The sequence below is a fragment of the Stylophora pistillata genome, chromosome 9, assembly GCF_964205215.1.
Source record: "Stylophora pistillata chromosome 9, jaStyPist1.2, whole genome shotgun sequence".
Classification (NCBI taxonomy): Eukaryota; Metazoa; Cnidaria; class Anthozoa; order Scleractinia; family Pocilloporidae; genus Stylophora; species Stylophora pistillata.
In genome coordinates this window covers 29109393-29130916 of record NC_142527.1, presented here as the reverse complement: position 1 = coordinate 29130916, position 21524 = coordinate 29109393, and the positions used below count along the sequence as shown (strand labels likewise).

Sequence of the window (21524 nt, the reverse complement as noted above, 5' to 3'; positions counted from 1 at the left end):
ATTCACTGTATCCTTACTAAGATTTGTACCAATTTCCGAGAAAAATGTATTGAAGATCTCCGCAGCTTCCAACGAGCTCTCCGATTTTTGGCCACAATATTCAACTTCATTTAGAATTGTTCTGTTTGATTTACGACAAGTTAGTTCATTAATGGTTTGCGAGAGAAGTGAAACACGAAGTTTAAATTAAAAACAAAACCGTGAAACAACAACAACGACAAAAAAACTACATTAGAGTAAGGAGAATCTAACTTTTTTCAAGTTGCAGGAAAACCTCAGCGCATAATGAATTGTTGGAAATAAATTAACCCGTTGAGAGGCACATAAAAATAATTGTATCGACCGCACTCAAAGGGTTTTGATTATCACTTTTCTTCTCCCGGGCTGAGTCCCAGGCATGGCACGGCCCTACTAATATTCCCCTTGTCTTTATAGCTCCCAGGATCTCTCAGCTGTCTTGGCTCCAGGGTATCTCGGGCATCTCTCTATTTCTTACCCGCCCGCGTTCCCGTCCGCCATGTTTTTCTAGCGGATATTTTCATAGGGCACGCGCTACCAGCAACCAAAATCCAAAATGGCCGAATTGGTGAGTGGCTTTGATATTCAACTTTTACAATAATTTCTATTTCCTAGGAGTGTTCTTACTAGTTTAAGACTGCTACAAAGAAGCTCCAAATGTTTTTTAATACGTGTCATGAACCTAAGCCTCTGAGAACTCCCTCGATATAATCTCTATTTCTAGTGTGTGTCAAGGAAAAAATTTTTTCGCTGTGTCATGTGCTGCTGTGAAACTTGTAAATGTTACGTTTTGAATAGAAAACCTGGTCCCTAATAGTTTGTCACGACAAGGGAGTCCACAAAAAAATGATTTGCATATTATTGCGTTCAAGGACATCTTTGACGATTCTCGGGTTTTAAATTTCTAAAGCACACGCGCCATATATCAGGGCCTGTCTGTCGAAAGGTGGCTAACATTAATCTAGGATTAAAGGTTGTCGAATATACAGAACCATATATTAAATGTACTTTTCCTGAGGTTTCATCTTAATTTACACAAAAATGTGGTGAAAAATATATAATTTAGCAGGAAAGTTCCTACAAAGATACTACTCAACTAAATCAAAACGTTAACACCTCAACTCTCACTATCTGGTTCTTAACTCTTCCCTTTAGCTACTACAAATTTCTTTTTAAACTAGTTACAAGAATTTGGTGTTAGATCAAGATAACTTCAAATCATGAAGCTTGAGTATTCTCATTACCAGTTTGCTGGATATTGTAGGGATATTATAGGGAGAAGTTGGATGTTCATCATTTCTGGGAGTTCAAGGGTTAATCTAACCCAGAGTTGTAGCTTAATCATGATTTTAGCCAGCTCAGAATCATAGCTTTTTGTACATCAGGGCCCAGTTGTTCGAAGGCCGATTAGTGCTAACCCAGGGTTAAATTTTAATCCAGGTTTCTATATTTCTCTGTTCAAAAGCCATTTTGGGATAATTTTCCCAATTGTTTTAAGAGAATTCAATCATCAAATTGTAGACAAATGGAATTAAACTGAATTTTCTTCTAAAGCTTTCAGATCTGAAATCAAATTTCACACTAACCCTAGGTTATCTTAACCCATCTTTTAACAACTCGGCCCAGATGAATAGTGAGGGGTAGTACTGTAAACCATGCACACATGGGTTGCAGACTTTTGGTCATGTTGCATGCAAAGTATACAGCTGATTTTTCATGGTGAAGAGCTGCCATACTCTGTAGACTGGCAATAGTTTTTCTGGATACTTGACTCCGAAGAATGACTGCTCTGTTTTCAATTGAAGGATTCATTGTTATTATATTTTACTTTCTCCATTGTGTAGTCTGCTCTTCCTGGCAAAGTCCAACCCATTACAGAAGTGAGTTCCTCTGTCAATAGCTATGGTGTACCAGATCAAATGAGAACAGGGTAAGAGTACATGCAGCTTTGTCAATCTTTGCATTGCAATTTTTAAGACAGCATTTACAACTAAAAATGGAGAAAAACATGGATACATGGTGAGAAAGTTTAGCCATGAGTAGGGTGTGGAAAAGAATGGTTGACCTCTTACAAACCAGACCATCTTGTAACAACATAGTGGAACCTATACTACACTGTAAGTGCATGTTTTGTATTGAGGAAACACCAACCAATGTCCCAATTCTGCCAGCCAATGTTTACTGCAATAGGATCCTGTATTGAGCAGGTACTTTGGTCTGTTTAATGGTTGTGGAGAATTTGTTTTAATTAAAGGAACCCTTTCAGACATTTTTTACTGGAAATCAAAATTTTAAGAGGCATTTTCATCAAAAACCTGCCATTGGGGCATTATTTTCTTATGCCTTGAAATCAATTTCCTTAAAGTTCTTTTCATGCAAATCAATTTTTTTTATGTATTTATTACATATTTTGTGTTTTCAAGGTTCTCCAATGTCAAGAGTGGATTAACAATAAGCCATCCTTTAGAGTGTACTGAGAAAAATGTAAGTCAGTGGAAGATGTCATTACTCATCTTATTTTATGGTAGACTGTTGCCAGCCCATGCAGAAGACTAGAGATGTTTGTAGAGTTGTACAGTGCACTGTTCATAGATAATTTCTGTTTATACTGTACATTTAGTATAATTAATTGTGACATTTTCAGTAAATTATTTGTAATTACTAAAATGTTTTCACCAAGTGAGTGATTACTTGGCTAATTACTTCATGCTATGCTGGGATAAAATGCTACTTGGCTGGAGTACAGACTTTACAGACTCTCAAATCAGTAAAACATTGGAGAGGCACAGTACAATATGTAGGTTGTTGAGATTTCTCTAGCTTTGCCTTCTTTCTTTAATGTGAAACAAATATTTATTTTTTAAAAGCTGAAAATAGCATACACTGTACAATTTTATTACCACCATGGCTGATCCATCACATTTTCATAGACTTAGTCATATTTGAAGCTTCTGCTATTTTGCTGCACATGGAAGTCTGCCTAGCTTGGCTTTATAACTGTCTAGTGTGTATATATTTTCACCAGTTTCTTCAAAATCAAGAATTGCTTGACTTCAAGATGCTAAGAAATACACAAGGTCTGCAAGCCCCTTTAAAACTACAGATGGAAAGAGCTGTTGCATCCAAGGTATTAAAGGAACACAAAAGACCTTACTTCTACCATTAATTTTTCATGTGTATCCAGTTACAAATACAGTAGATTGAACAGTGACAAGGAAGTGATTCAATAGTCTTGTTCACTGTCTTGAGGTTAAGAATTGTTGTCTTCTGATTCTAACTTTTAAATTCATGCTCTTGTCAACACAGATCCAGCGATTGCCTTGTCTGCCCAGCTCAATGGTTGCTTTAGATTCCCTTATGGGCACTGATGAAAGCATTGGATTTGATGACTTCCTCAACGGTGAGAAATAAAATTTTCTGTAACCCACTGTTAATGAAGCAAAAGTGTTTGTTTAATGTCCTGAAGACATAAGGTAGAAGAAACTGGAGTTAGTTGTTTTTTTTTTTTTCTTGGAAAGTTTCAACTAAATCACTCAGCCCAAGGAATTTTGAACTTATACACATGATTAGTTATTCCTTGAAGTTGTTGGTGAATGAACAATGCTACATTGTAAACTTTGTGGAAACAATTTTGAGCTCTTATAACAATGGAGGAAAAGACAGGTGATAAAAACTTACTGACAAAGCAAATGAAAGATTTGGTAGTCTTTTTTGAGATAGAGCAGGTTTGAAAAATTAGAGTTTAGGAAATCACTTTTTTTTTCAGTTGGCAGAAAGCTGAAGTACGTTTTACTCGTGAAAGGTTTAGTGTCTAAACTTGGCTTCACCTTAAAACTCTTTTGTCTTAATGCATAATCACCTAGGTGAGAGTAAAATTTGATTGTGTTTTGTATTTATTTATTTCCAGTTCAAGGTGATTTGGAGGTCATGTCAGATCCCCATCTCACTATGGAATACAAACTTGGTCTTCACTGAATTCTCTTTTGACTTTATAACTGCCCCTTTCCTTATACAAGTTAAACTTAGCAGATACTTTGTAATTACCTGGGAAGTTTATTTTGCTGTGAACAAGTTGCTGCAAAGTCACTTCAGGGAGTAGTTGATAAGCTTTTCATACACTGGTTAGTTTATTTCAATAAAACAATATTTAACCCTTAAACTTCCAAGATCCAATAAGATACTGCAATTCATTTCCTTGTAAGCGAAACAGGAGAATTCCATTACATATCAAGATAACACTTGCTAGGTGATAAACTTGTCTGTTCTCTTGACCTGTTTGTATGATAATGTGATGGGAATTCAAGGAGAAGTTACAAGTAAATCTCTTCCAGGAGGTTAAAGGGTGAAATTGTGTATGACAAGCTGATCATTTGTGGAGGGATTGTTTGTCATTGTAAAAATGAAATAAAACTACATTTACAAATGTCAACATAATTTTTAATGTCAGTGGTAAATACACAAGTTCTCTATGATCATGTCTTTGCTCGAATTATTTACGGGGGGATTCCCCCACCCCACCCCCTTGTACTTATAGAACACAAATATGTTGAACTCTGTTGTTCAATGGTCCTTTGAATGTGGCAATGCGTGGAAAAATAATCATATTACATATTATTGCTTATATTGTTAAAACATCTTTGAAGTACAAGACTTCTGATACCCAAGACTTGAGGGCAACACTAGTAAATCTGGTACAATGAATATATGAAGTTCATATATTTTCTAGTAAATCTTTCCTTACCCAGATTTAGCCAACCAAACAATTTCTAGGGTTGTCTTGCATTACTGATGGTGCAAAGTGTGGTGAGCTTTAAAAATGTCTGCCATAAAAGACTAGCCCAGATGACAAAAAAACAAACAAATAAAAAGGACAAAACAAAAACCAAGTATGCCTAACTATGCTTGAGTTAAATGAAAAATTTAGCAGATGGTTATAATCATTATTCGGGTGATGGAACTACTACCAAGCACTAGTACCATTTACAAAGCACCAGTTAAAGGAAAAAGGAGTCCTGAAATACATTAAGTACCCATGGTACAAGAACATAATAATAACCCTTTGAATGTAGAAAAAAAACTATCTGAATTTTTCCATAAATAAAAGTAAATGAATGCTTTCATGTTTATAAAACACTTTTTTTACGTACATAGGAACAGAGGTATGTACCAATGCATGCTTGAATAAAGGAATCTGTTTTATAAATCAATCATAATTTACTTAAGTTTGAAATAAGATTTGCAACCTTTCCAAATAAGTCACAAAAATTGGAAAAATAGTTAATTTACTCAAAAAGCTATTATAATGTAATTATTATTAATAGTAAATGTAGTACGTATGTACACTTCACAAGTAATTTTACAAATTACTCATGAAAGTGATGCAATATAAGAATCTACAAGCAGCTCTTGGAAAAAATTTGAAAAATAGTTGATTCAACCTAAACAGCTGTAATCATAATTATCCTATTACTTAAAGTATATATGATGAAGTAATATAATGTCATGCTATTTAATACGTACACAACACGTTGAGTAATTTTACAAACTGCTCATAAGGGATGCAATATTATTCTATAAGACAACTCTGGTCCAGTTTTAAAAATCTTTCATTTCAAGCATATTCAAGAGTATTGTAAGGTGTCTTATTGTGTCCCACTGCTGCTAATAAAAGGGGTACTCTCATCCTCCTGCAATGAAGAAGTGGAGAAAAATTGAAATAAAATGCGTCAAGTTTTGGACTGCAAACATAATGTGGTGTAATCTGTGTGTAGTCCTGGACACAGTTAGTCAAAGTATTGTTCACTTGTCCCCAAAGAGAAGCATCCAATTTCTCCCGACAGTATCGCCCCCGCCGAATAAAACATTAAGGTCATGAGAATACAGAAAATGATAATGAACTCAAGAAGCTCTTGATTGTTAGACAAATTCTCCTTGTAAGTACGATAAGAAATTTATTGTACAATACAGTAGGGAGAATTAGCACACTGATGTTAGGGTTTAGGGGCTTAATTACTGGCAATAGTTCATCTTACACATTTATAAAAGGTTATTGTATGCTAGGATTGTAATTATAGTGTTTATGCCATCACATTGCCTAGGCTTTGCACTGACCTGATTATGCACGTCTTGCATAGTAATAAGACGCTGTTAAAGTATAGGAAAATTGATAATCTAATCATTAAATTGACAAACATTAAATGAGGTGATCAAGTGGTCAGTTTTAGTTTCTCTACAGTAAGAGTCATATATGCTGTATTACAGAGTTGTATTATAAACTTGAGACAGTTACAATAACTTAAATATCCCCCTAAAACTCTTCAATCATTGTTTAAATTGACTTCATTCTTATTCCCTTAATATCTACAATTACACTCTAATTCCTAAATTAATGAAAAATAAAGAAACTTTTAATACATGTAATTTTGGAGATCAGTGGCATGTTGGGGAATGTGAATCTGAATCTTGTACATACAAATGATCATTTTGTTGATAATAGTAGACTAATAGGGGAAGTGGTTGCAAGCAAGTAAAGCAGCTACAGTGTAGTGCTGCAGCCAGATTGCACAATTAGGGTACGGGTAACATTTGCTTATATATGTTGTAGTTCAATTTTATCCTTGGTTCAAATTTTATTTTCCTTTGTTTCAAACTCATTATCATACATTAACATGACCGAGAACAAAGGAAAATAAAATTTGAACCAAGGATAAAATCGAACTACAACATATATATGAAAGCTTTGCACCTATAGAACTAACACTACATACTGGAACTCCAGACATAAATTGTGTAAATTAACAGTGGATATGGAATGAGCATTAGAACTAACATTAATTTGGTTTCTGGCCAATATGTTGATCAGATATTTTTAAGTGTTCAAGTAATAGTTCTAAATAAGAAAAAAAGGCCAATCCATTTTATTTGTTTGGCTGTAACACAGAAAAGTCACTGTATGGTCAATAGATAAATTTAGTAGCAGTCAGTCAGATGTCTGTGTGTCATGTCCTTTATTGTTCTGTGAAAGTAAAACAAAGTAATAACCAGTCAACAGTTTAAATAGTAGCCCCTTAAAGGTGTCAGTTGTCAGAGACCTTGGTTAGGACTCACTTGATGACAATTTGCCACCTCCAACAGGTAACATTTGCTTATATATGTTGTAGTTCAATTTTATCCTTGGTGAAAAGGGGCTTTGCATGTACTGGTTCAAAAATTGCATTGTTGCCATCATTGCACAACGCAATTCAAACAATTCTGAATTTGTGGAAAGTATTGAGGGAAAAAATTTTGCCAAACACAAAAACTACTGTCACTTGAAGAAAAATGTTGCAGCAGGTTGTCCCATAAACATGTTGCCTTGTGTATTGTGGCCTTTCAATGAAATGTGACCTCCTGTTCTGAAATTTGAACCTCTACTTTTTTATAAGCAAGTATATGCAATGAAAACAAAGTAAAAAGAGATTTTGATGTTTACAGAATGTAAGGTCTAGGAAAAGGATCAAATTCTAGAGAAAAGTAAATAAATTACTAGTATGTAATATTTCCTTTTGAAAAAGTTCTACAAAATAATGAAGTAGCAGTACTCTCAAAGACTTTGTACAGTAACCAAATAACAGCATTAAAAGTGTAGATTATAAAACCTCTTTAAGGCAAACAAAAAAAGTACATTGTTACATTGATTACCTCTGTGGAATGACAACCATCAAGAGACGTGTTTCCAGATGATTTAGTGCCCCTTCCAAAGTAGGTTGAGAGCTTGGAATAGTCAAACAGCAAGGCTGGGTCTATTCTCTCAGTGTGATGTTTTTCTGCAATTGAAAAGTTAGATAGCTACATATTGGTAAGGGACATGCATATATGCCAAAAAAAAAAAAAAAAAAAAGGAAAGTATGAAGAAAGACAGAGAAAAAAAAATTAATACCAACACAAAAGGGAGTAAGGAGGAAAAGTTGAAGAGATACATGCATGCAAAATCTTTCTTCAGAAAATCTCAGGCAAAGTTTTAACCAGGCCTTTAAATCTCATGACCTGATTTTTAATTCCCTGTCTAGATGCTATACATTTCCTAATTTGTAATATCCTAATGAGAGTTTGGTGTTAGATCAACTTGTCAACTTTTACTTGATAAGTTTGAGTATTCCCACTACCTGTTTTCTGGATGATCGTAAAGATATTAATATTACAAGGAGGAGTTACATGTTAACCATGTCTCAATTGTTCCAGTATTTATAAAGAAACTCCTCACCAGACAGGTCTATTTACAGCAGCCACTTTGACAAACACCCAGAGCAACTCCATTAAGGCTAAGCTCTTTGTTTGACTCTCAATGACTCTTAATTTATTCATTTTCTCATCTATATTTATCTTAGTTTTGTTAATTCATTCTCACTTGATAATGACGTTCTGGAAACGTCGAAACGTCTTGTAATGTTTTCCAATATTTTATCGCAGATTTTTATTGTAAAAACATTTTGACAAACTCAGAAAATAACAAAAATCATGGTGAATGTCAATAGTTTACACAGGCAGGAGCTTCTCTTTACAAAAAGACCACCATGATAATTTTTGTTGACTTTCAGTTTTCACAGGCACACTATTCCACAGTAACTTACTAAATATGTAACTGGCAAGATATCCGATGATGTATGTGATAACAAATCCTATCAGACCATACCAAAAGAATGAGACCTCATAAACAGAACTGTGTTGTACCCTGAAAAGAAAAAGTCAATTAGACATTTTAATCACTACTGACCACTGGCCATGTTAAAGACAGGTAGCAAGGCTGTGCTCTAAGAAAAATTGAAGGGAGCCCAGTGCTCTGAAACTGTGAAATCCAGGGTGCCCAGCATATGCTTTATATGAAAAAACTACGTTTCCTGAGTCGCCCAAGAGCAAAAGTAAGGCACCAGGGGCCACCGGGCACTGCTACACCACAGCCCTGAGGTAGTGACAACTACATGTACAACAAATTAAATTTTCTTCCTTTTTTAAATTTAGTTGTTGCAGTGCTCTCAGCCCTTTAGCCTCTAAAAGTTGGGCAAGACAGTTGCACATTCATAGTTCCTATCCCTGTACAAGGGGTACCTAAAAATGTGTTGTGGGGAGTAAGGAGGGGGGATTGTGGGGAGGTGGGAGGGGCTACCTGTGATAAACTAAATATGTACTGAGGACTGGCAAAACTACAAGTTACTTTATGCTACAAAAACGGAAATAAAATTATTACAGAAATAGTGGTAGTGCACCACAGAAAGGTACTGGATTTAATATTTTTAGTTGTGCTATGGTTAAAAGGGAACTGAATGTATATGCTTCTGTTGTTTAAGGCTTGCTCTAATGGGCTTTTCAAAGTCCAAAATTTAAAGTGCACCTAAACCCAAAAATTTTTTTTCGCTTAACGAAATAAGCATATTTTTTGGAGTATTTCTGTGCAAACATTTTTTTATTTGCTCAAATCCTCAATTGTCTGTGCCCAGTCAAAATACGGAAAATCGGCCGCCATCTTGCCCCACGGCCGAGTTTAAAGAGGAATGGCTCTAGCGGGTAATGTGACGTCAAATCGAGAACACGAAAGTCTGCATTTCACACATTTTTGCTTGTTTGGGAAGGTTTTAGTCTATTTTGTCCGAAAATATGCCGACTAAGTGTGTTGTAGGAGGATGTAGCAACGTGCGAAATTTGCAAGAGGGTATCACGCTTCATACATTCCTCATACAACACACCTGGTCGGCATATTTCGGACAATATCGACCAAAACCTTCCCAAACAAGTGAAAATGTGTGAAAAGCAGACTTTCGTGTTCTCGATTTGACGTCACATTATCCGCTAGAGCCATTCCTCTTTAAACTCGGTCGTGGGGCAAGATGGCGGCCGATTTTCCGTATTTTGACTAGGCACAGAAAATTTAAGATTTAAGCAAATTAAAAAATTTTTGCACAGAAATACTCCAAAAAATAAGCTTATTTCGTTAAGCAAAAAAAATATTTTTGGGTTTAGGTGCACTTTAATATCTTTAGTTAGCTATTCACCTTTGAGCAACGTGCATGCAATTTGAGCCTGTAATTGTTGCAGGAATAAATGAGTCAAAATAATCTTTTTCTGCTACATTAATTAATAGCTCAAGTTTACGAGTTACCTTTGGGCTGGCTCTATATATGACATATTAACATTACTAAAATTGCTTGGACAGCCAGATATAGACATGGGCTGAGTAGGGTACTTGGGCGGGTGAACTAGAGCTCCTATACTGATCCAGGTAACTGTCCAAAAACCAGCCACCACTCCAATCCACACACCCTAAATGCAACAACAAGAGCAACATATCTTAAACTGTTTTCAACTGCTCTGGTCAATAACAATCTGCAATCAGGGGAGTTTTCTATCAAATCTTTCTCATGCCATGTTGATAAATAAATGTACAAAGGATAAAAGGATTAATGTCAGTATCAGAGAAACTGTGCACCAACCCTTCTTCATTTACTCTAACTTGTTATCAGTTGACTGTCGTTGGGTTAGGGGAGGGTGCACAATTGTTCGTTGGGAGGGTGCACAATTGTTCAGGTACTAATCGACATTGATCTGGATAAAGTAAGTGGAGTTGCATAGTCAGAAATCTTTTTAATAACAATAATTGTAAGGTTTTTATAAAGCATTTAAGAATCTCAATGCACTTACATAGCATAATAAAAATAAAATATAACAATGATACTAACAGTCAGTAGTACCTACACTAACAAAAATAAAGTTAAATGGGATAAAAACCTATGTAGTGTTTAGCAATACTAAAAATAAAATTTCCGGAACAGGAGTGTTTTAAGGGCAGATTTAAAAGATGAAAGAGAAGCTGCAGATTTTTAAAGAGAATCAGTAAGAGTATTCCATAATGTAGGTGCACAGAAGGAGAACGCACATTCACCGTATGTCACAGAATTTATAGTGGGGACAGTAAGAAGTGATTTGGAAGATGAACGTAGCGTATGTGGTGGATGATATTCTTGTAGCAGGGACGACAAATAGACCGGAGAAAGTCCATGAAGAATCTTAGTCTATGAAGAATCTTAGTCTAGTCAGAGCAAAAACCTCCTCAACTGATTGTTACTGGCACCCTACATTAGGAGTTTTACAACAGGGATTTTGGCAGCCTTTTGTTTCAGTCAACCTGATGTGTTACTGCTAGTAGACACTAGTAAACAGAGCTGATCGCACGCTGCATTACCTTGGTGTTGGCATGGGTTGTCAACATACCGAGAGAAAAGAGGGCCAACATTGGGCCACCGGTAGTTCCAAACATTGTTGCACTCATCTGTAAACATTAATATGTTAATGAGCACACTACTAGGACATTAGTAACTGATAAGATAACAAGTAACATTATACAACTTACATCATCATAGACTTAATTGCCAATTCTATATACCGGTACTTATCATCAGTCAGATTTGCACTAGGGTGTGTCACCCACTAGTAGATGTTTTTAAGCCATTATAACTAAGCATAACCTAGCATCCTTAGAAAATAATGCTACCTTAGTTGGAGACAAAGAAGAACCAAATTTGTGAGGGGAGAAATTGAAATAATCTTTTTGTAGCGTGAACCATCAAATGAACATTTTGTAACTTAAGTCCACACACATGAGTGTGTGTAACAACACTGACCTGTAATATCATTCCCAATTTTGAAACCAGAAATGCCAGCCCAAGGGAAATGAGGCCATAAAAGAATACTATGAATTAAAAGAGATATAAAATTTATAATTCAGATTCACTATTGCCTTCTGATTGAGCAGAAACAAGGTCTGTGTATTATGGCTAAATTGTTGTAGACTTATCCTCAACTGTTTAACTCCTACGAGTGACCAAGACAGAATTTCTCCTCCCAGTTTCAATGTGATATTAAACAGACAAGTGACAAGAATAAAGAAAAATAAAATGTCTTGCAGTTTTCCTGAAGCTTGTGGAAATTCTAATTCCTAGGAGGGAAAAAAAAACACTTTTGGACAATGAGTCATTGTTACCTAACAATTTGGACACAAGAGTTTCTCTTTCTGTTGGAATGTGCTGCACCAACAAGGGAGCAAAGTCCTCCACTGTTACCGCTGCAAGAGCATTAAGACCAGATGCTACAGTGCTAAAAAAAAAGCAACAATAAAACTTTAAATAAACTGTCACTGGATTGTGCTGTGTAACAAATTCTTAGCCATACATGCGCAAGTATCTCAATCTCTTAACACTCCTGGAAATAAATAGTCACACTAAATTTTATTTCAAAATTAGGCACTTATGCCATCCCCTCTTCGATTTTTCTATGAAACTACATGTGGTTACACAATAGATATCTTTTAGAAGTATATTGAAATCTGATGTGACCCTTTCTTGTCTTTAATTATGGGAACATAAAATTCTAAAAGTTTTATCTGGTGTAGCATAAGTTCTGAGTAATACCTAAGAGTCCCACAGAACAATGAAGCAACAAAGACTCCAGGAATACCGTGGAACTTTCCCAGAACTTCAATCACAAAGTATGGCAAAATCTAAAGAAGACAGTGAGAAATATCAAGAGATAATTATATTTAACTTCTTACATCATAATATCAGTATGCACATTCTCCAAACTGTTCTCTGTATATTTCCTAAGGTGCTAACAAAGAGAGTTTGCTTCCTGATCAAGAGCTTATTCATTTATTCTGTCCAAACTCCACGGTCAAAGTTTTCTGTTTGTGAAAGCTAATCAGTTCTTTGCAGATCAAGAATTAAGTTAGCCTGCAGTGCCGGCCTATTTTGGGTGCATGAGTGCACATTTTCGTATTAGGCCGCCATCTTAGATTTGGTAACTGTGGAGGATTGGGGCGAGGAAATATTTGCCGAGGGAGTAGGTGTTAAGTGGAAAAATGGGCAATGGGGGAGGTATTTTTCCTTCCCCTCCCTCACCCCCGTTGCCCATTTTTCCACTTAACACCTACTCCTTCGGCAAATATTTCCTTGCCCCAAGCCTCCACAGTTACCAAATCTAAGATGGCAGCCTAATACGAAAATGTGCACTCAGGCACCCAAAATACGCCAGCACTGCAGGCTAGAATTAAGTAGCATTAGTTTACCTCGTCATCTGTGGATATTTCCCCAATACTTCCCGGATCACAAGAAGCATAGTATGCATAGATAACCAATCCTGTTAGGACCGTTACTGTTGTACTAAAGATGTTCAGGGGAAGATTCATCCACACAGCCCTATGAAAAGATAATTATTATTATTATTATTATTAGACAAATTACCTTCAGAATTTATGAATAATTCTTTACCTGTTATGTGTTGGCAATCTGTTTACATAATATTACCTAAGTTCAATCAGATAATTCTTAAAAAGAAAACATCTCAGTCTAAACACAATCAAAAGAAATAAATCATGCTTGGAATACTGTATTAACTGACAAGATCATTGTGCACAAAACTAGTTATATGGTTGTAATTATATTGGTCTAGAGTGTCTGTGGTAAAGAAAAATCAGTATTTTCCCAAGTAACTCAAGCTGTGATAAATCCTGCTTGCACTTGAGAATGCACCCGTAGTAAAATGATCCTAATAGGTGCCCTGGGTGGGAGGTGTGGTGGCCTGATGGATAGTGCGCTTGACTCCAGATCAAGTGGTCTGGGTTTGAGCCCTGGATGGGGACATTGTGTTGTGTTCTTAGGCAAGACACTTTACTCTCACAGTGCCTCTCTTCACCCAGGTGTATAAATGGGTACCAGAAAATTTAATGCTGGGGGGTAACCCTGTGATGGACTAGCATTTTATCCAGGGGGAGAGTAGAAATACTCCTAGTCACTTCATGCTATGGAAACTGGAGTTAAGCACCAACTGGATGGGCCACTTGGCTTATATACAGACTTTACCAAAAGGTGCCCTGCAAGGAAGCCTGGTAAATAATTTCAAGCTTTAACAGGATTTCAATGAGCTTCAGAGCAACTCACCAGTCTGTATCATTTCTTTATTTCTAGAAACAACTTTGTTTTTATACCTCTGAGCTGACTTAAAGGACCTTGAGGTCAGAAATCTTTGGACAGCTGTCTGGTTGGTTGCATAAACTGGTAGCATTTGAAATGCACCACCAATTAGGAAAACCCACAATGTGCTTCGGTGTGTCGGATCTATGGAAAAACTGTAGAGAAAAAAAGATCCTTGGCTGTAAAGAAACCATAATTATGGCTCTATGCTCTGTTATTTACAGGTTCAGTGCAATTTTTAATAGTGATCATAGTAATCAAGATTTGTCAACAAACTTACTCAAAATCAAGTCTGTGCCCCTTGTAAGCGATATCAAAAACTTTTCCCAGACTGCCAACCTTTATTGTTCCCACTGTAATAATTGTTGTCAGCCCAACTAACATGACTATGCCTTGGAACACGTCTGTCCATATTACAGCTTTCATGCCACCCTGAGGACAGTGTAATGAACAGTACAACATCATAAGTCTAAGCCCTGCCTACAAACATTTTGTGACAAGCATTTCACATTATGTGAGATCTCTCATATATGTTCACTACCATCACCCGTCTTTTCATACCCTGAGTCATTTTGAACCCATTTAGGTAATTTTTACCCAGTCAATTGAGTCCCTTCATGCCCAGCTTGGTTGTTTCATACCCATACTAATGAAATATGTTTTCCATGTTAAGTATGTTTAAAGTAAGGTTGGTATTAATGAATATTGGGACAGGTAATAAATGATCAGCGGTTTGGGTACATATATCAAACGGATTTGGGTACAAACTTACTCAAACTTGAGTACAAACCAACTAAATTTGGGTACAATAGAGTTGGGTATGAAATGACCGTGGGTACACAAGGCTGTGCTCTTAGAAAAATTGAAGGGAGCCCAGTGCTCCGAAACTGAGAAATCCAGGGTGCCCAACATATGCTTTTTATGAAAAAAAAACTAAGATTTTTGAGTCGCCCAAGAGCAAAAGTAAGGTGCCAGGGGCCACCGGGCGCTGCTAGACCACAGCCCTGGTACAAAAGAACCAGATACCTCCACTACTACTGTCACAGTAACCGCACTCTTATCTTAAGCATTTTAAAATTTTGGCTGGTTTTTGAATGTCTAATAAACACAATCTGTATGAAATGGCAAAAAAATTTTGATAGATGTTATGTTTCATAGGATTACCACCAATTCAATGTGTCTCTGATGGACTTGATGATGCCCAAATCAGTGCTGTACTATAAGGAAAATTGAATGGAGCCCAGTGCTCTGAAAGTGTGAAATCCAGGGTGCCCAGCATATGCTTTCCATGAAAAAACTAAAATTCCAGAGTTGTGCAAGAGCAAAAGTAAGGCGCCAGGGGCCACTGGGCGCCGCTAGAGCACAGCCTTGCAGATGGGTCTTGTTGTGTTGTTTGTTGGTCCCTGGATTAAATTAACCTCATGCAATTCTCAGTTGTATTGTGTCCTTGTAGATTCTCTAAATTATATATATTACAGTTACTGTAGATTTTTTGAAATGCTTTTCTCGAAGCCTTGTGAAAGAATTTTCAAGAGGCATATATCTGGATCTCTTTATTATCTGCCAGTTTTCTCAGCAACAAAATGATTCTTCAAGAATAAAAACAAAGAACTAACAAGGACTTACTACTGTGGTGTAGAAAGTGCAGACAAGACCAGTTACAACTGTAGAAAGCCATAGTGGAAAACCTGTCACTAAATATGCAAAATAATAAGTGCACAATCAGTGAATTACTATATATTTTTTAAATAAACCACTCTATGCTCTACATATATAGGTATATTCAGTTGGTATATCTATTACTTTTTTACCTGATTCTAAGGTGAGTGATGGCCCATATAATACAATAGCAGTATACAAAACCTGAAAAGAGAGCAATTTCTTGAGATGAGACCAAAAATAGCATGACATACAGGTGATGAAAAATGACTGACGGAAAGAAAATTGGCCTAAAATTCCTGCATGTGCGATGTGCAAGTCAGGCTAAGTTTGTATTGACAGTTTGTCTGCGCCAAAATTTTTCACGAGAAGGCACTAACACTGGTAACAACACTCTAAATGATTAATAACAACCTGCCACAGTGATACAGATTTCAATTACTGATGTACAGTATATGCTCTGCGTAATCATGTACAAGTAAATAAGCTTGGCCAACAGATAGGATAATTATTTTAATCTTAATTCATGTTACAATTTCAACACAGCTTAATATCCTTTCAGTTTTACAGGACCCTTGTCACCTGGTAATGGCCCATTTATTCACCATGTAGTTCTCTGTGGCTCAGTGGTAGAGCATTAACCCTTTCAATCCCAAGATCTTCTTAGCAATTCTCCTTACTTTCTGCCATACATTTCTTATGATGTCAATTTGAAGAATTTGGTGTTCAATCAACCAATAGTCCCTTAATTAAAACTAATATTTCTTTATTCTCTTTACTTATCTGCTTGGTATGGTAGTGATGATGTGAGGAGAAACTATGACTTGATCGCTCATGAGAGTTAAAGAGTTACGGAACAGAACCTGTAAGGTCTGAGGTTTCATTCTTCTTGAGGACTCATTGTTTTTGTCTTGCAGCCAAGACAAGGCAATAAATATGTTTCCTTTTGGATCAATTAATTGATTTGACATTGCTACCACCATAACTTATTCAATAACTTGCATTATTAGACATTGTAGTCACCATCTGTCTTCTCATTGGCTAAACACCCACAGTTAATTCTGGGAAACAGCACAACCTACAGATTATTCACTAATCTGTACCTACAGATTAATGCATGATTTCTTGTGGAGCAATGTCAAGTTCACAGACAGCAAAGTAAGAATGGCTTCTCGATTCGCTTCATCTACCCAGCCAGAAATTGAGAAATTACTTGAATATAAAGATTCCGAAAATACTAAAAGATCGACAAAAGTGGAAAAGGAACTGTTCAACGAATATATTGGATATATCAACAAAGTTGAAATGGTAAATTGGCCACTGTAATGATTACAAAAGCTGATGTTTCGAGTGTTAGTCCTTCTTCGGAGCGAATAGAGGAATTGTGGGTTGTGTGTGCTTGTAAAGGCAGAAAATGGAGTTATGTTATTGGTGGGAACATGGCAATGGCAAAAACAAGAATGAATTAATGGAATGAAAATTTTTTGTTGATCCCTGTGGGATTTAGACTACCAGTTTGAAAGATGAGCTTTTGTTCAAGATTTTTGTGGCTTTCCGTGCTACCTAAGTGTAAGGAAAGACTGCAGATTGCCATATGTTGCTTAGAATGACTAGGGAAATTAAAATGCGTAGCGACTGGTTTCGATGTGTCCTTATCATTCCTTTCCACGTCTCGAAGGTGTTCTCGGAATCGGTCACCTAGTCCTCTGCCTGTTTCGCTGATGTATATCTTTTTGCAATAAGTGCAAGTTATGCAATAGATTACATTGGCGGAGGTGCACGTGAAGTGATCGGTGATCTTAATGGATCGTTTAGGTCCCGATATTTTATCAGTGTTGTGAATGAAAGGACACATTTTGCATTGTGTACGAGTGCATTTAAAAGTGCCTGGTTGGTCATTAGTCTGAAAAGAACTTCTGACCAAAAAATTGCCTACGTTTTTGTTGCATTTGAATGAAAGGAGCGGAGGCAGTGAAAAGATAGTGCTTGTCTCTGGATCATTTTGAAGCAATTTAAAGTTTTTAAGAATTATGGATTTAACTGAGTGGTTGTGAGAGTGGAACGTGAGAGTGAATGGAATGCAGTCGGAATCTTCCTTATGCGACATTTGTAGTGCTGAATGTTGATCAATAAGTTGGACGTGGTGGTAACCCGCTTGAACAACAGAAACAGGGTAACCACGTTTATCGAAAAACTGGCACATTTGACTCTGATTTGTGGTGGAAATCAGAGTTACCACTACATAAACGACGAAGTCTTAAAAACTGAGAAAAAGGAATGGAATTCTTAACGTGAGATGGATGCAAAGACAAATATAACAAGTAATTATGTGAGTCTGTAGGTTTGTAATACACACTAGTGCATAAACCGTTACCTTCAATTGAAACTTTGATGTCTAAAAAGGATAAAGAATTGTCAGAAATTTCCCAGGTATATTTCAGAGCCGGGTGAAAAGAATTGACTGCGGTTATGAATTGAGTGAGCTCCTCTCTGGTAGAGGAGGTAGCGCCGATACAGTCGTCGATGTTACCACTGCGCCCAACTTATTGATCGACATTCAGCACTACAAACATCACATAAGGAAGATTCCGACCGGATTCCATTCACTCTCACATTTCACCCTCACAACCACTGAGTTAAATCCATAATTCTTAAAAACTTTAAATTACTTCAAAACGATCCAGAGACAAGCACTATCTTTTCACAGCCTCCGCTCATTTCATTCAAACGCAACAAAAACATAGGCAATTTTTTGGTCAGAAGTTCTTTTCAGACTAATGACCAACCAGGCACTTTTAAATGTGCTCGTGCACGATGCAAAACGTGTCCTTTCATTCACAACACTGATAAAATATTGGGACCTAAATGATCCATTACGATCACCGATCACTTCACGTGCACCTCTGCCAATGTAATCTAATGCATAACTTGCACTTATTGCAAAAAGATATACATCGGCGAAACAGGCAGAAGACTAGGTGACCAATTCCAAGAACACCTTCGAGACATGGAAGGAATGACAAGGACACATCGAAACCAGCCCCTAGGCATTTTAATTTCCCTAATCATTCTAAGCAACATATGGCAATCTGCAGTCTTTCCTTACACTTAGGTAGCACGGAAAGCTGTAAAAATCTCTTTACAAAAGCTCATCTTTCAAACCGGCAATCTAAATCCCACAGGGATCAACGAACACTATTCATTCCACTAATTTATTCTTGTTTTTCTCGTTGCCATGTTCCCACCAATAACGTAGCTCCATTTTCTGCCTTTAAAAGCACACACAACCCACAATTCCTCTATTCACTCTGACAAAGGGCTAACGCTCAAAACGTCAGCTTTTGTAATTGTTATGGTGGCCAATTTACCATTAATTTTTCAACTTTGTTGATATATCCAAATTATTTCATAACCCCCACCGATGCAGCCCCCTAACACTTTCTTTCAAAACTATCAGCCTTTGTTCTTTGAATACCTTAAAGAGAAAAATATCCAGGAGCCACACGACAAAAAGGAATAAGCCCAATTGAAAATTTGTTTACCACACAGTTGTACATTTTTTAAGTGTTCAAAAATAAACTGTGTTCACTGCGATAATGCAATTGGCGTTATTTTCTTTAAAACAATGTATAATAAAACAATTATTGGATTCAGCTTTTGTGATGTCTGGAATAATCAAGGTCTCAGTGTTATCAGCTTCAGCCTTCGGCTTCGGCTGATAACACTTACCTTGCCCTTGATTATTCCGGATATCACAACAACTGAATCCAATAATTGTTTAAAGCTGGAAGAAAAAGACAAATAGATCTGACTAGTAAATGCCAAAAACTCAAATATTTACTTACTGTTTGTATAACAAACACTACAGATCCTAACATCCTCACACTGAAGGAGAATCTTCTTTCTAGATACTGAAAGCAAATGTTGTTGAAAAGCAATTAGTCCCATAAAAGTATATTTTGTAAATGTGCCAGACTGTCAAACTAATCTTGATGTCTGAGTACATTTTGAATGACACTGTAATAAGCCGTGGACAGAGACAGCAGACAATGAGAATTAAAGCACGTGTTGTTTAACGGTGAACTGAAAACAGAAGATCAAAACAAGCCTGCCAAGACTGACAGGTAACATGCGTGACGCGTGACGGGCAACAACACTATCATGACTTTTACTTTGGGTATAAGTTATTTGTTAATAAGTGTTCATATTTCATTCAGATTTAGAGTGAACTGTCTCAAAAGTTTTAATTTATTAGAAAACAGTAGTCAAACAACTGTGTTGACATGTTATAAAATATTTGGTTCTTATGTCAGCTGTGCATTCATCCAGATATGAAGTGCTTGGAAAGTTTGGAGAGCACTCAAGAAGCTCAAGTTGCTCTTGGCTGCCCCTCGAGCAATTCTTATGCATCGTTGGTGCTCTTCAAACTTTTGGGGTCCTTCTTCCCTGTGAACTTAACTTGACATATGAACCAATTGTTAATCAAATAAAGAGTCAAACAACAAATATATATGAAATACATATATATGAACTGCGGTTATGAAACGTATACGTGCACGATCCTTCGCAGTAAAGCACTATTTAAGCAATAGTGAAAATAGTGCTTTACTGCGAAGGATTGTGCACATATACAAATGAAGAGTCTAAGGAAGGCTAAATGGAGGAAGGGAAGCGATATTTCAAAGTCTAGAACTCCAAATTTTGTGCCAATCTTGTTACTAGGGTCACAAACTTAGCCGTAAGGAATTCTTAACTCATATCCTGTAATTGGATCGGTTAGCTTCTCTACAAGGGCGGTATAGTAACAATAGTCGCACTGGAAATTTGGGGATTTCTTCATAGAATCGCACAAATTGTAAAGATTTGCTATTTAATTTGTTCATAAAGGATATCATTTAAAAATTTCGAATACCGTACTTAAATTACCCTGTAAAAAACCTTGCTTAGAATTCAAAGATATTGTGCGATTCAGTTCCATTATTCAGCGGCGAGTTGCATAACCAGGCCGAAATAAAAAGATATATATTTTATCCCTTCAAACTGAGCTACCTTGGAATAGACTCACCGACATAGAACTTTACAAGAGAGAAGGTTAACAACGTTTGTTTAGTTATTTCAGAATGAATACATGTCGAGTAATTCTACTTTCCGATGCCAAAATGATATAAAAATGTGTACGAGAAAAAGAATTCAAAACGAATGTTACTTGCTCACGACAGATGATTACAGCAAGTAAACATTTTTACACAATGAAAAACGATGAATACTCTGTTTGTTCAAGTGTTCGTGGTACACTGTGGGGTTACTCAAACACATTAAAACTTGTAGGTGGTATATAGACTTGAAGAAAATAATTCGAAAAATAAATTTCACACCTTCAAATTGAGATAAACTGGAAATTTGGTACTAGGCGATCAGTCCAAATACGGCGGAATTTATTAATGACATGACAACCCACCTCGTAACTACTGGTCAAACGAAGGTTATAATACACAGGTAAGAAAACCAACGCCATGATTGGTACAGAAATAAAGTTCGTGAAGGATTGGATCCAGTACTGAAAGCCATACGTATAAACTTCAGCTGGATTTCCTAGAATCGCGATGGACGAAACAAAAGAAGCAAGGACGGAGATGGCAACCGGTATGCTAGCCATACTTCGACCAGCCATGAGATATTCGTTGTTATTTTGCTGTGCTCCACCGGCTCTAGAATAGAATATTCCAATACCCATAGATGCCAGTAAAGTTAGAGAAAATACAACGAAGTCCGCCACGGTAAAATGTGCGTGAAGCGCCATGGCGGGAAGATTGTAATAACACGACGATAAAATTTGTTTTTCTTCAAAATTGA

At 36.5% G+C, this 21524-nt stretch overlaps 3 protein-coding genes across 5 annotated transcripts; 1 reads left to right on the top strand and 2 right to left on the bottom strand.

Annotated features, from left to right (window-relative positions):
• Positions 1–459: 459 nt before the first annotated feature.
• On the top strand, positions 460–4490 carry LOC111338385 (proteasome maturation protein). The gene is made up of 6 exons (XM_022944872.2): positions 460–586; positions 1863–1948; positions 2442–2502; positions 3044–3145; positions 3325–3418; positions 3926–4490. Exons 1-6 carry the CDS (start codon positions 575–577, stop codon positions 3991–3993), a joined length of 423 nt encoding a protein of 140 aa, XP_022800607.1. The 5' UTR covers positions 460–574; the 3' UTR covers positions 3994–4490.
• A 229-nt stretch (positions 4491–4719) lies between these two features.
• On the bottom strand, positions 4720–21521 carry LOC111338355 (sodium-coupled monocarboxylate transporter 1). Of its 3 annotated transcripts, none has more exons than XR_015992047.1 (16): positions 21130–21521; positions 19517–19582; positions 15824–15875; positions 15639–15706; positions 14293–14444; positions 14027–14167; positions 13109–13238; positions 12456–12544; positions 12029–12141; positions 11670–11737; positions 11231–11317; positions 10151–10311; positions 8628–8728; positions 7699–7823; positions 6130–7033; positions 4720–5705 (listed from the first exon to the last, which is right to left on the bottom strand). XR_015992047.1 is itself a non-coding variant. In XM_022944832.2 (16 exons), exons 1-16 carry the CDS (start codon positions 21469–21471, stop codon positions 5661–5663), a joined length of 1773 nt encoding a protein of 590 aa, XP_022800567.2. In that variant the 5' UTR covers positions 21472–21521; the 3' UTR covers positions 4720–5660. The 3 variants fall into 3 exon arrangements, 2 of the variants coding, with proteins under 2 accessions (XP_022800567.2, XP_022800576.2); XM_022944832.2 differs by having other exon boundaries at positions 6130–6162; XM_022944841.2 differs by lacking the exon at positions 6130–7033 and having other exon boundaries at positions 21130–21520.
• LOC148724214 (uncharacterized) lies at positions 17137–18545 on the bottom strand. Its single transcript, XM_088733308.1, has 2 exons — positions 18533–18545; positions 17137–17711 (listed from the first exon to the last, which is right to left on the bottom strand). Exons 1-2 carry the CDS (start codon positions 18543–18545, stop codon positions 17137–17139), a joined length of 588 nt encoding a protein of 195 aa, XP_088589434.1.
• Positions 21522–21524: the final 3 nt, after the last annotated feature.